Here is a 14,945-nt window from a genome sequence, read left to right on the forward strand (position 1 = left end):
GTTAAAAATCTACTGGCATCATCTCGACCTTCATTAGTCAAATATTCAAGGGAATATGCAGTTGTTTCCTCCGGAGAGGAGGGATCTATTATACTAGCAACAGAATCTCCAGAGCACTCTTGGAAAGGAATAGATTTAGGGTTGTCATCTGATTCAATAATATTAATAGCTGAAGAATTAACATGAGAGGTTTCAACTCGTGAATTACGTGAAGCCCCCTGGTCAAAAGGGTTTTCAAGATGAGCTATATGTTACTCTATTGAAGTGGTCATTTCTTATCCTAAATTCATAGTTTCCAGTAAACACTCTAGCCCTTCTAATTCTTGAGCTATTTCTCTTTCCTAGTTTGTTTGTTTGGGGATTGATAAATCTTGAACTGATTTCTCTCCAAAGGTTTCTTGGTGCATCTCTTCTATATTGGAGAAACCTTGAGTCAAGTTTCCTTATAGTAATTGGTTAAGAGGGTTCAAATAAATATGACCTTTCTTAACAAGTCTAGTTATCCTCCTTCTTCTCTTAAGTAGCGAAGCTAGAACATATGCCATTCTTTTCTATGCTCTACTAATTTTTTGACGTTTTACTATTGGTGTAGTTCCCCGTGGGGAATGTTCTATCGCTATAATTTCATTTAAATTATCCTAATTTCCTTTTTCTAGCTACTCATTACTAACTGAAACATTCCTAGATGTTTCAATAATAGTTTCATCCCCTAAAGGAATGTCGTGACCAACGTTAGGGTCTCCAAGGAACCCTTCCCAAATCTGTTGAACTCGACTAAGACTTAGTATGATTAATACTTTGACATGTCCATGGCGATTGACGACCGAGACTTGGATTTTGGACCTTCTTAACCTAGTAGCGGTCTCATGCAACAATGAATTGAGAAAGTAGGGAAGGTTTAGAGTTACCTTTCACCTCAGGGATGCCATTAATTTGAGATGATGTCCCCTCACCACATCATACCTTCCATCACAGGTAATATATCATTGGACGATCCCTGCTACTTCTTTCCACAGTTCCAGTAATGAATTGGAGTTATACCCCTTTCCTTTCATAATCAATTCTTCACAAGTATTTGGAAACAAGAAGGTTGTGTTCTTGAGAGAAGTGTGTATCTCATACCATTTTTATCCTTCTATCAGAATACTTATTACTTCCACTATGGCACCTTCGCTTAATTGTAGCTGTGTGTTTCTCACCATTTCTATGCCATTGTCTAGATTCCTTTTGAATTATAATGCTACCTCATTATCGAAGCCCTGTAACCATTCAAAATATTCCATCCATCCAGCTTATATCAAAATGTTATCCACCTTCTCCGAAGCCTGTAATTGAGTAGGTTCATATCGAACTGAATGACCACCCATTGTTAATTGTTCAACATGACAAAATTTTGCAGGTGGAAATAACAGAATTCAAAATGTATGCTAATAGTAATTTGGACAAAGTATAGAGGCTCAGTGATCATGATATGAAATGATATTTGACAATTCAGATAACAAATCATATATCAGTGCCAACTCACCCCCCCCACCCCAAATAAAATTGGAGGTCGTCCGCGACTGTTGATCAGGTTTTAATAGGATGGGAAGTTTGACATAATTAGAGGATAAGGTGGTATTACTGTAGTGCGACAGAGTAACCATCGATAGGAAAAAATAGAAAGCAGATGGTATCTATGACATGTGATAAAATCAATGAAATATTTATAATTCATGCGGTGTAATGATAACTCAAATTATTATAATATATAGAATAAGTGGACAAAATAAATGAAGGATGAGGTTTCTTACAAAGAATAGATGGATGGAAACAATAGTTTCATCAAGTACATCTTTATAGAGAACAAAAGAGATTAGTTAGAATGTTGAATTTCTGAAAAATTATCCCTGCTATGTAGAATTATAATGAAATACTTATGGATAACCAAACATCACCAATTTATAGAAGGATTTTATAAATGTCCATAATAAATCTAATGATATTTCCTTTATTAGTTTTGAAGGAAAAAAATAACTAGCTTAAATTTTAATCTTTGATTTTACTTCAATGCCACAAGCATGTCCTCTGCTGCCAGCAGGAGTCCATAGCCTCACTAGGGTTACCTTTTTAAGCCTTTGAGATTCCATTGTCCCATTTACTAAGGAAGTTTTAGAACTTGTTTTGATATATATATATATATATATATATATATATATATATATATCAAAACAAGTTCTAAAACTTCCTTAGTAAACGGGACAATGGAATCTCAAAGGCTTAAAATATATACATTTAAGAATTTACATAAGGCCATTGTTCTTGGCGAGGTGACCCATTAATAACAATGTCATTCACTAGAGCTAATAAGCATGCTCATAGGTGAATAACCATGCTCGTGATGAGACCTCTTGTCCTTTGACTCGAAGACCAAAGCCCAATACCCTAGCTTGGTAACGAGAAGTGGTATTGTCACTCCACTAGATCCTATGATCATGGTAGGTCCGCTCATGATGAGACCTCCTATCCTCTGTTAAATTATGATTTTTATTGGTCATAGTAGATTACTTAGTAAATGGGGTGGCATGTCAAATCCTTAAGAGTTAGGGATGGTGTAAAAAGTATTGTAATAATTACTTTTAGCTTGTCCTCAAAACATATTATCGTATAATATTTAGAGATTGGAGTGAAAGAATGCTCCGTAAGTGGTGATGGCAGGAATGCATCATGAGAACTTTTATAAATTTTCTACAGTACCAAAAGGAATTAAAGATAAAGGAAATTTCATAATTTTGATAATGATTTCTCATAAAGCCTTCTCAAATTATAGCCATTAAACAAGTTAGTTTTCCACCATCATATGAAACAAAGGATAAAAAAATATTCCTTACCCTAAAGAAATAGAAACATTAATAAGCTAGGGAAATAATAATCACATCTCAGGAAACAACAAATATGGTTAAGGAAGCAAAAGTTGTGACTAAGGAAACAACAACTGTGACTAACGAAACAATGGCTGAGCCTAAGGAAATAATAACTGTGACTAAGGAAACAACGATTGTGATTAAGGAAACAAAAAAAGTGGCTAAGACTAAGGAAACAACAATTGTGATTGAAATGTTAGCGATTTCTCCAGGTGTATCGTAAAAACCAAAATTAAATTATTTACATTATGTACAAAATAAATAATATTTTTAAGAATAATTTACCTAGTTGTGACTGCGGGGAAATTTCCCATATCATCTACAACTTGAAAATTGGTGTCATTATCAATTTCGTGAAGAAAATATTCTCGAGTGAGTGGCTAGTGGTATAGACAAATTTGATGCCCATTGGTGAGGAATGAAATGCCAGACTTATCAATTGTGGTAAGGCACACCATTCCATTTTCATAAACTTTGGTAATTTCTTAAGAGCCAAGCCATCTTGTTTGAAGTTTACTTGGAAAGTCTTGGATTTTGGAGTCGTATAGCAATGCTCAATCCCCTTTTTGAGTGATTTTATTTTTAATCAACTGATCATGCCATTTAGCTCTCTATTGCTGAACTATGGTAGTGCGTTGTAAAGCAAGAAGATGCAATTCATCCACTTCATTGAGCTTACGTAAGCATTGTTTTTGTGCTTTCGTAAGATTCAGTCTTATTTTCTTGGCAGTTCTAAGAGTCTTCACTTTGAACTCAATCGAAAAAATGGGTTCCTTACCAAAAAAATTTGATAAGTTGAATATCCAGTGGAATTGTGTCAAGTTTTCCATTAGGCCCATAAGGCTTCTAAAATCTTGGCAGCCCAATCTCAATGATTTACAGATACTGTTTTAGTTAAAATTGCCTATAATAATTTGTTGGTGCTTTCCACCTGCCCATTCACTTGCAAATGGTAAGGAGAAGTGAATTTGTGTTTAATATGGCAATTTTGCAGCATGGCTGAAATTTTATGAGTAGTGAACTGTGATCCCCCATCTGTTACAATCTCCTAAGGCATCCCATATCGAACAAATAGTTTGAGCAGAAAATCAATGACCACTTCTTTTGTGGCCCTTAGGAGTGTTACCGCTTCCATGCATTTAGTTACATAATCTGTACAAACTATGATATATTCTTTTTGAATTGAAGGTGGATTAAAAGGGCCTACAAATTCCATTTCCCATCTTTTAAATGGTTCCAATACAATTTGTGTTTGAAGGGGAATTTCATTAGCATGAATGGGATGACCCATCCTTTGGAAACTGCCACAACTATCGACATATTTCTTTGCATGTTTAAATATTCTAGGCCAAAAATAGCCCATATGTAATATCTTGTGTCCATTTTTTTCGTAAAAAATGACCATCACAGGGCTCATTGTGACAAGCCCTAAGGATATCATAAATTTCATCTTCTATAATGCATCTTCGAATTTGAAGATTAGCCCCTGTATGAAAGAGGTAACTGTCCATCAATGTAAAGCATGCGTTGCGTTGGATAATAAGCTTCTTTTCTCGGGTTGAAAAGTGTGATGGTAATTTCTCAGCTTCCAAGTAATTCGAAACATCAACATACCAAGGCATTTGATGGTTACAACATGTTAATTTTCAGATTGTTCTATGTTGTATCAATTACTTTAGCCCAGTTCCAAACTTCAATTATCAATATTTCAAATTACAATTAGTCTTTCCATTCATCAACAGTAACTGAACATAAAACAAAACATGCAATTACAAATAAGACAATCAACACATCAACAATAGAAACCAGATTTTGTCAACGACCATGGAAAAACCCCACTAGGGGGAAAACCCTTTGAAATTCTTCTTTTATTAGATTGTCATAAAATGTTCAGCAGAGAGTATAATCAGCCCAATACAATATTATCAACAATACAACCCAACAACTTCATAAATCAGTTTACGATGGTAGAATATATCAAAGACAACTTGATTCAAACTTCAGATAGCTTTAGAAAACTTTGGAAGATGGTCAGCTGTAGTAAAACCCCTGGACGCTCCCTTCAAGTTAGTGTGCATGTGCCTATAGCTCTCTGGATGCTACCTTGGTCTTAGCATTCATGCGTTTATCGATGAAATTTCCAGTGCTATGCATATCTCTATAAAAAAACCCTAATTTTGTGCGATCTTCAGATCTATGACTTCAAACCCTTGTACGACCTTTTTCTTCGCCAATGTGTCGAACCAAATCAGATAAAAGAGAAGAAGATGCTTTATGTGATGATGTCCAAATGAGATTCTAGGTCACTTGCATTTATAGGCTTCTAGGGGTTTCCAACAATGTCCTTTTGATTTTGAGGTCGATCTGTCCAAGTGTGCATGAGAGTGAAGCTGACTTGATCCAATATCCATGAGTGGGTGCAAAAATTCAAAAACCAACTCCTGCTTGTGCAAACGAGGTGATATTTATGTAGATTTTGGTCCTCTTGAAAATAGGAACTCAATGCCATCATCATATCCATCAAATGAGTAGTCTAAAGTGTAATTTGACTGCATTTGCATATTTTTAACACTTCCTCTCAACTAGGGAGAATTCCACCTATAAGACTTGTCCATCGATTAATAAGTCATCTTGTCATCATTTAGACAAATATGCTCAACGATATTTGTTGAAACTTTCTCGAATATAATGAAGAAGAATCATGAGGAGAAAAAGATACCACCCTCTATCCATCGGGCTACAACCCGAAATCTCTATCAGTGGGCTACTACTTAGAATACTTGTTAGCGAGCTACTATCCAGAAATATGTGTTATCGGCCTACTACCCATAAATCTCTATTGTCAGGTTACTACCTAGAAATATATATCATTGGGCTACTACTCGGAAATATGAAAGGGGGAGCTACTACTTTGACCCCATGTTGAGAAATAGGTGATGTAGGGGAGCTACTACTCAACCAATCCTATCGCCTACCAATCTTCCCAACAATTACCCTTAAGAGTCATGTGGTAGAACACTTGCATCATAATCCTAGTTTTGGCAAGATACCCGACTTACCAAAGGTAAGGATATCATGCCCCCAAGCCTCGTCACCCATTGGCCAAATGGAGAGGGATAATCCCAACAAGCCCAAATTGTGGGTATGATGCCAACTGGGTTATACTCCAAAAACACCAAGATAGGGTGAGCTAACCTTCCAACCCTATGGGTAAAAAATAGGAATGAAAGCCTATTATATAGAGTTCCCTCAACCCCAGGAGCCCTCTATCTTAATTACTCACCCTAGGAGCTCAGATAGAGGCAAGAGTATGGATTAGTATCCTCAATCACTGTTGCCCCTTATCAGGAGGGTCACATCAATCAGTCCAAGCTACTCTTTGAAGACCAAGAAATTCCATTTATTCAAATCCTTGGTGAGAATATATGCATTTTGATGATCTGTAGATATGTGGTGGAGTCAAATGGATCCTCGCTGTACCATATCACAAATGAAGTGGTATCATATCTCTATGTGCTTGGACTTGTCATGGAACACTTGATTCTTTGCTAGATGGATCCCACTCTTCTTGTCGCAATATATCACTATAGTGTCTAGGACCTGCACAAATAGCTCTCCAAAGAGCTTCCTCAACCAAACTGCTTCACAACTAGCCATGCTAGTGGAAATATACTTTGCCTTAGTGGTAGTCAATGCTATAGACTTCTCCAAATTGCTCATCCAAGATATCATGGTATATCTAAGACTAAAACAACATCCTGACGTGCTATTTCTATCAATAACATCTCCCGCCTAGTCAACATCGGTGTATACATGAAGTCGAACATCTCTAGCAGAGTATCTTAGACCAAGTGTAATCGCCCCCTGCAAGTATCTCAAAATGTGTTTGGTAGCGGTCCAATGTTAATGGAGAGGCTTAGCCATGAATTGTCTGAACTTGTTCACTGCATAACATATATCTGGGTGGGTTTTCACAAGGAACATTAGAGTGCCAATCAACTATCTATACTCAGATGGATTCGCCAAATCAGGTCCTGCAACTTCTCCACATAATGTTTTGATGTTCATTTCCATTGGTGTAGGTAAGGACTTGCATTCTATGATTGAAAATATTTCCATCAACTTCAAAACATGTTTTCCTTGTGAAAGGAAAATCTGAATGGGCCTTTGCCACACCTCAAGGGCCAAAAAATAGTGCATGACTCTAAGGTCCTTCATATCGAATTTAGAGAATATATGCCTCTTACACTCGATCATCAGAGGCTCACTACCTGTCAAGAATAGATCATCAACATATAAAACCAAAATTAGTGACATACCTTGGACTACCTTGAAGCAGAGGTTGGGATTGTCATTGCTTCTTATGAATCACGTCTTCACCAAATACTTGTCTATGCAAGCATACCATGCTCTTGAGGCTTGCTTCAAACCATACAATGCCCTCGTCAATCTACAAACATGTATCTTTTGATCTTCTACTTCAAATCCCTGTGGTTGTTGAACATATACTTCTTCTTGTAGCATGCCATGGAGGAAAGTGATCTTTATGTCCATCTAATGAAGGGTCCATCCTTGACTTGCGGCAAGGTAAACTATCAAATGAATGGTTGTATATCGAGCCACAGGTGCAAATATATCATCATAATTTCTCGCTCTTCTAGGAGAATCCCCGATCCATGAATCTTGCCTTGTATTTTTCAATGCTTCCATTAATTCCATGCTTGATATTGAATATCCACTTCAAAGTTATCATGGATTTCCCCTTTGGTCTTGACACAACATGCCATACATCATTCTTCATAATAGATTCATATTCCTTGGCCATAACATCTTTCCAAACACATTCTTTTATGCTTCTTCAAATGTGGAAGCTTCAGCTTGAATCATAGTGCTTATGGATGCAGCATATCCCTAGGACCTACATGGCTTCTACCTTTCTCTAAATGATCTTTAGACAGGCACATGACTATCAACATCCTGAAGAGTGTCATAGATCCAAAGTGGCCTCATCCTAGTAGGAGGATTACTAGGAGGAGAATCTAAGGGATCCATGGGCTCCATGTGATCATCAACAATATCAGTCTCAAATTCGAGCATGGATGGGCCATCCAAGATATCCATATCACCATTCTTCTTTGGAGGAGGAGACAAAGGAAGATATCTTGCTTTTCTAAGAGCAACATCTTCATCGAATGTAATATCCCTGCTAATTTCGACCTTCCTTTGACTAAGAATATATATTTTGAATGCTTTAGAATTTTCACAGTACCCAACAAACATACCTTTTCTTCTTGTAGCTTCCATTTTTTTAATTTTGTCCTTCAACACATGGAAATATACAGGACATCCAAATATGCAAAGATGAATAATGTTGGGATTTACTCCTATAAATACTTCTTCAGGAGTTTTTCTTGCCAAAGCTTGATGTGACACCCTATTTTGAACATATACAACAACATGTGAAGCTTCGGCCCAAATAAATTTATGTAACTTTTGATCATAGAGCATTGCTCGAGTGGCTTCTAATATAGACCTATTCTTCCATTCATCTAAACCATTTTTTTTTGGGAGTATATGGCACAAGTGTGTCCTTCTTGAGACCTTCCTTTTTCCAAAAGTCAATAATTCATTTGACATGTATTGTCCACCATTATCGGACCTAAATATTTTGATCTTATTCCCTATTTTATTTTCAACCAATGATTGGAACTCCTTAAATGTTTTGAAGGCTTCATCCTTATGCTTCAAATAATATATCCATGTCTTCCTTGAAAAATCATCAATGAATGTGATGTAGTAGATATATCCACTAATAATGTGCATGAGCATTGGTCCACATGTGTTGGAATGAATGAGATGGAGGATATCAGTGGTCTAATTTTCACTAGAGAAGAATGGTCCCATTGTCATTTTTCCACTAGCACATCCTGGACATAATCCATCATGTTGAAGTTGAACCTTTGGAATTCCTGAGACCAAGTTATCCAATTTCATAAGAGAATCATAATGAAGATGAGCCAGTATTTGGTACCATAATTAACTTAGATGATTTGTATTATGAACCAATGGTAGTAGTGTTCTTCTAGTGACTCTGTGGAGTCCTTCACATATTGTTCCCAAAGTGAGTTCATCTTTCATAAGTGATCCAACAGGACAAGTAAGAAACTTTCCTTTGATGAAATAAACGCTCATCTCTTTGTCTTCCAAAGAGGGTATTGATACCAAATTCTTCTTTAACCAAGGCACATAAATTACATCATGTAGTAAAATAGATTCCCCAAAATTCAATTGAAATTTGATAGATCGAAAACCTTTAACAGGATGAGTGGAGTTGTATCCAAGAATGATTTTCAAATTTGACTCCCTGTCTACCAAATTAGAGAGAAATTCCTTGTAACCATAGAAGTGATGACTAGCCTCACTATCAACCAACCAACTATCCCAAAAATCTAGAGGAGATGAACTAGTAAGAGAAAAAATAAGAATATATTTAGATTGATTCACAACATTACTTTCAAACTTGGGGAATTTCGACTTCTTTTGTGGATGACGATATTCTTCATGGTCACTTAAAGAACATTTTATTCTTCTATCGTTTCTTCCATTTCAGTGATTCCTTCAGTTATATCTCCTTCTTTCATCATTGAACCTATTGTTGTTGCTTCAATTATTATAATGTGGTCCATTTTTATTCTCGGGGCAATATCGAGTATAATTCCTTTTCTTATGACAATTGTAGCATTCAATGTTCGCACATTCCTTTCTTTTGCCAGAATTTCGAGGAGTAGGATTTCTTGAATTTGATGGACCTCCTTTCTCTTTCTTCTACTTCTTCTTCTCATGGGTGATGTATGTAACAGGTTCTCCTTCTTCGTGATTTTTAATCCTTCCTCTTGCTATCATCCTTGACTCTTCTTGAGTGATATTTCCAAAAATTTCATCAAATGAAGGGAGGACATTTGTGTTGCTTATAATAGTGATGAATGTTTCCCAAATAGGAGGGAGACCTCTTAGAGTCACGACCACCAGTTCTCCAACTCTTTGAGTTGATATTTCAAGGTGAGTATTTCATTCAAATTGTTGACCTCATACATGCCGACTACCTTATCATACATGTCTTTAGACCTTCTCAAGTTTCCAACATATGCAAGTAGATTATCTTGTAATCCATCAACTATAATTTGTTTTGCTTTCAACTCACCTTTCTTATGCTTGTTCTTGGTAGTAGTAGATGCCTTCTCCATAGGATCAGGTACCTTTCCTTGAATGTAGTCCCAAACATCATTATTATCAGCTATGATCTCCAACCTAAATTTCCAAATATGATTGCTTGATGGCTTGTCTCCTTTTAGGCTTTTCCTTCACCTTAGCTCTGAAACCATGTTAATTTTTAGATTGTTCTATGTTGTATCAATTACTTTATCCCAATTCCAAACTTCAATTAGCAATATTTCCAATGACAATTAATCTTTCCATTCATCAACAGTAATTGAAGATAGAACAATATATGAAATGACAAAGAAGACAATCAATACATGAACAAGAGACACCATATTTGGTCGAAGACCAGGGAAAAGACCCACTAGGGGGAAAAGCTTTGAAATTATTATTTTATTAGATTGTCATAAAATGTTCAGCAGAGAGTACAATGATCCTAATGCAATATGATCAACAATACTACCCAACAACTTCAGAAACTAGTTTATAGTGGTAGAATATATTAGAGAAATCTTGATTCAAAATTCAAGCAACTTTAGAAAACGTCAGATGATGGTCAATTGTAGTCAAACCCCTGGTCGCTCCCTTGAGGTTAGTGTCCATGCATCTATAGCTCACTGGACGCTACCTTGGCCTTAGAATGCATGCGTCTATGGATGAAATTTCCCAATGTTGTGCATGCGTCAGAAAAAAAAAAAAAAAAAAAAAAAAAAAAAAAAAAAAAAAAAAAAAAAAAACCCTAATTTTGTGTGAAATTCATATATACGACTTCAGACCCTTGTATGACCTTTTCCTTCACCAATGTGTTGAACCAAATCAAATATAAGAGAAGAAGATGCTTGATGTGATTATGTCCAAATGAGATTTTGGGTCACTTGTATTTATAGGCTTATAGGGGTGTCCAACAATGTTCATTTGATGTTGAGGCTGACCTATCTAGGTGTGCATGAGAGTGAAGCTGGCCTGATCCAATATCCATGAGTGGGTACAGAAAATCAAAAGCCAACTTCTGCTTATCTGAATGAGGTGACCTTTAGGTATATTTTGGTCCTCTCAAAAAGAGGAACTCAATTCCACCATCATCTCCATGAAATGAGTAGTCTAAAGTGGAATTTCACCGTAGTTTCATATTTTAACACAGCAAACAAATGTTCATTTGGGAAATGGTCCTTGACTAAGAAGAATCAGCTATAACTAGAACTCTTGACAAGAAGTCTACAACAAGGTTCTCATTTCCTGATCGATCCTTTATAGTAATGTCAAACTACTGCAATAATAGTAAGCAACAAATTATTCTACTATTGTTAACGGGTTTGTTAGCTAAATAACGAATGGAAGAATAATTAGTGTACAAAGCACTTGATATCCCATTATATAGTGGCGAAATTTATTTATGGCGTGAACAACATCCAAATATTATTTTTTTGTCATAGTATAATTTAACTTAACTGACGTAAGGTTTTTGCTAATGTAATAAATTGCATAGGGATGTTTATCCTCTTCTTGTCTAAGGACTGCTCTTATCATCATATTTGATGCAATTGAGGATATATGGAATGGTAGATTCTAGTTTGGTCCTCGCAACATAGGAGCTGTTGAGACCAACTTTTTCATATTTGCAAAAGTAATGTCACATTTATTAGTCCACTCAAATTCCACATGACCAGTTAATGCACACAGTGGTGTTGCAATTTTTGAAAACATTTCTAAACAACAAAAATAATAACTAGCATAACCAAGGGAATTACATACCTTTGTCTGTGTATGAGGGGTGGGAGTCTCAGAATTACCTCAATCTTAGCTAGGTCTACCTGAATGCCTGTAGTAGAAATAAAATGTCCCAGAAATATGCCCTTTGTCATCGTCATATGAAAATTTTCATGATTAAGGGATAGCCTGGTAGTTATACATCATACAAGAACCTTCTCAATATTATGCAAGGCTTGGTCAACATTGTTACCATAAGGGGTAAAATCATCCATGTATAGTTCAAGTCCTTTGTTAATTAAACCAGAGAAAATAATGAAAATTTCCCTTTGAAAAGTGGTTGGTGCATTGCACAACCCAAATGGTAAGAATATATATGCAAATGTTCCCCACTGATAGGTGAACGTAGTTTTATCTTGGTCTTTAAGGGTGTTAAACACACATGGGAAACATAGAATAGGAAAGATAAATCATGTGAGTTCATTCTTTTTATTAACATCAGATATACATTTATAGTACAACATATGACTCTTGGGTTTCAAATCCCAAGGTCTCTTGGACTCCTTTTGTCCATTCGACTTCCACACTAACCCACTTAGGATTAGGTGTCCAACATTCCCCCCTTAATCCGAAGGGTTATGTATGAGTCCAAGAAGAGAGCTGTAATACAAAATGTGCAAAAAATGCATGGCAGCACTAGGCTGAATGTGCTCTATGAAATGTTGGTATAAAGGGCGGTGGTTTAAGGATGACCACCAACGCTGGAACGCTTAGTGCAGTTCCCGGAACTCTTCCAAAACTGGCAAGAAACTGAAGTTTTCTGCTAGAGGAAGTGTTCTTAATCTGTGATGGTTTAAGGATGACCAACAACTCTGCGATTCCTAGAACTCTTCCAAAACTGGCAAGAAGCTGGAGTCTTCTGCTAGAGGAAGTGTCCCAGATTGCCAACTGAAGGCATGTTCAGGGGCATCTTTGTCTCTGGCTACAACTCTGAAACTGGTGTGGCAGGTTGTGGCTCAGGCTCGCTTGATGTGGCTTTGAGGCTTGTAGATGACCATCATTTTCCCCCCTGTCAGATACAAGGTGAGAAGATGGAGAAAACTCAACTGCAAGACTGTTCAATATTCTGGAACAAGTTCTGACATGTGTTTGGAATATCTTCTTGGCTGTTGATGCCCATTGCCAAGAAGCGATCCATCCAAGATGAATCTTTGTTCTTGCAGGACGTTTGTTTCTGAAGCATCTGTGTGAAGAATGACTGGTTTTATGACAGTGCTTACATGGATGAAGATCAAAACAGTGATCTTTCAAACGGCCAACTCGGTCACAGTGTTGGCATTTCACGATTTGTTGTTGTTGTTGTTGTTGTTGTTGTTGTGTAAGAGGGGTAGATTCTGGAACAGCTGAAGCTGAACTGTCATGAGAAGCAGGTGAACTATCATCAATGAATCCAGCACTCTGAAACTGAATGGGCTTTGAGTGGTCTGGAATATGAAAGGACAAGTCCTTGTCATATCCAAGACCAGTTCTGTGCTTGTTGTGGACAAGCTGTTCCCAAGGTCTGATGATGGGCTTGGGAAGTGCAGACTGAATTTTTACATCTGCATGCAAATCTGTTGTTGTATTAGGCAATGAATTTGCAACATTAATGTCTTGTTGTTTATGGGAGTCTGTTTCAATTTTCTGAACAGAAATAGGTTCAGAATGATGACTCCACTGCTGTAATTCTTCTTGCTGTAGCTTTGTCTCAAGCTGCAAAAACTCAATATTCTCCTGTGCATTTTGTAGACATACTTTAATATTGAATAGAGAGGTTTTGTTGATCTTAACCATCTCATCAACAGTGGAATGTATCAGAGTATTTAACAACTCTAATGCATTATCAAGTCTGGTCATTTTAGTTTGTGATAGGCTTGGTTTTTCACTTTCAGCAGTCAAAAACTTCTCTGCCTCCAGGTATGTTGAAGATGCATGCTCACTCAGACGTTCTATAAACCCAACAGCATCTTCTATTCTGTCCTCCATGTTTATCGACATAACTGTGTCCTCAGGGACTCGAGTTGTTGAATCTTTTTGTGTCAAAAAAGAGGTATCACAACTAGAGGATGGCTTTGATGTAAGCGGGCCTCCAAGACCTATACCAATTTTGAGTTTATCCCTCATTATGCTATAATTCTCAAGGTCGGAGATGTCATTTTGTGCATAACTATCAAAAACATGATGAACACGACTCGAAGAAGTTGTAACCATAGAACTTTGGTGGATGGATATCTCCCTAACTGATTCATGATTCTCATATTCGGACAAATTCGATGCTACAGTGCATGGTATACAATCAAAATCACCTTCAATATCTCCTAAATTATTAGACATCTCCACACCTCTGCCAGATAGGGGACTCGCATTCATTGTCGAGTCACTTGAACTGCCAATTCTCAAAGAATTGTCCCTAGTTGTAGGGAAATATTGCTGACCATTCAAGTTCTGCTCAAGGACACCAGAGCTTTGCATATTTTGCAATTGTGCTACATTCTTCATCTGTTGTACTTTGTCAGTGCCCACCAGCACAAACTCTTTTTTTCTTTCCGCTTGCCTTGAACTCTCATGAATTTCATCTACATTCTGAATTGTATCCACAGTAGCCTGTAATCGGTGTACTCTATCTAACAATAGAATCACTTCCTCTGATGCCCTATTCTCTGCATTCGATAGAATTTCCTTTTCATGTTCTAGTACAGAGACCTCCATTTGAAACCTCCGATCACGCTCCTCAGCTGCCTAAGTACTCTGAGAGCTTTCACGCAATCTCCGTTGATACTCTGTTATCATTTGGGAAAACTCTACATTCCTTGCTAGAATAGCATTCATCTCATTCCGCTGGTTTTCTGAATCCTTCATAAATGAATTTAACCTTTCACGAGCATAGGTTGCTTCCAAATGAAGTCGGTCACGTTCAAAGTGTAGGGCATTGGCTTCATGCTTGGCTGCTTTTAAATCTTCTTTTAGATGCCTAATCTCTTCAGCAGACTGATCTTGCATCTTCTGAGTAGTTTCCTGAGAAATTTCCACAAGCTTCCGAAGATCATTCCTGCCCTCACCTTCCGTAGGATACTGAAA

The 14,945-nt window shown here is 36.9% G+C and overlaps 1 protein-coding gene across 1 annotated transcript in view; it reads right to left on the reverse strand.

Annotated features, from left to right (window-relative positions):
* The window catches only part of LOC149242406 (uncharacterized), a 28,553-nt gene extending 13,977 nt beyond the window's left edge, over nucleotides 1–14,576 (reverse strand). The window contains exons 1-2 of the mRNA XM_089370822.1: nucleotides 14,174–14,576; nucleotides 13,699–13,963 (exon numbers count right to left, since the gene is read on the reverse strand). Of these exons, the coding sequence (XP_089226948.1) occupies nucleotides 13,699–13,963; nucleotides 14,174–14,576 (668 nt within the window). The remainder of the gene's footprint in view (nucleotides 1–13,698; nucleotides 13,964–14,173) is intronic.
* Nucleotides 14,577–14,945: the final 369 nt, after the last annotated feature.

Source organism: Pinus tabuliformis, chromosome 8 (genome assembly GCF_031772625.1).
Source record: "Pinus tabuliformis cultivar Carrire ecotype Pingquan chromosome 8, CPIR1, whole genome shotgun sequence".
In the NCBI taxonomy this organism is placed as follows: domain Eukaryota; kingdom Viridiplantae; phylum Streptophyta; class Pinopsida; order Pinales; family Pinaceae; genus Pinus; species Pinus tabuliformis.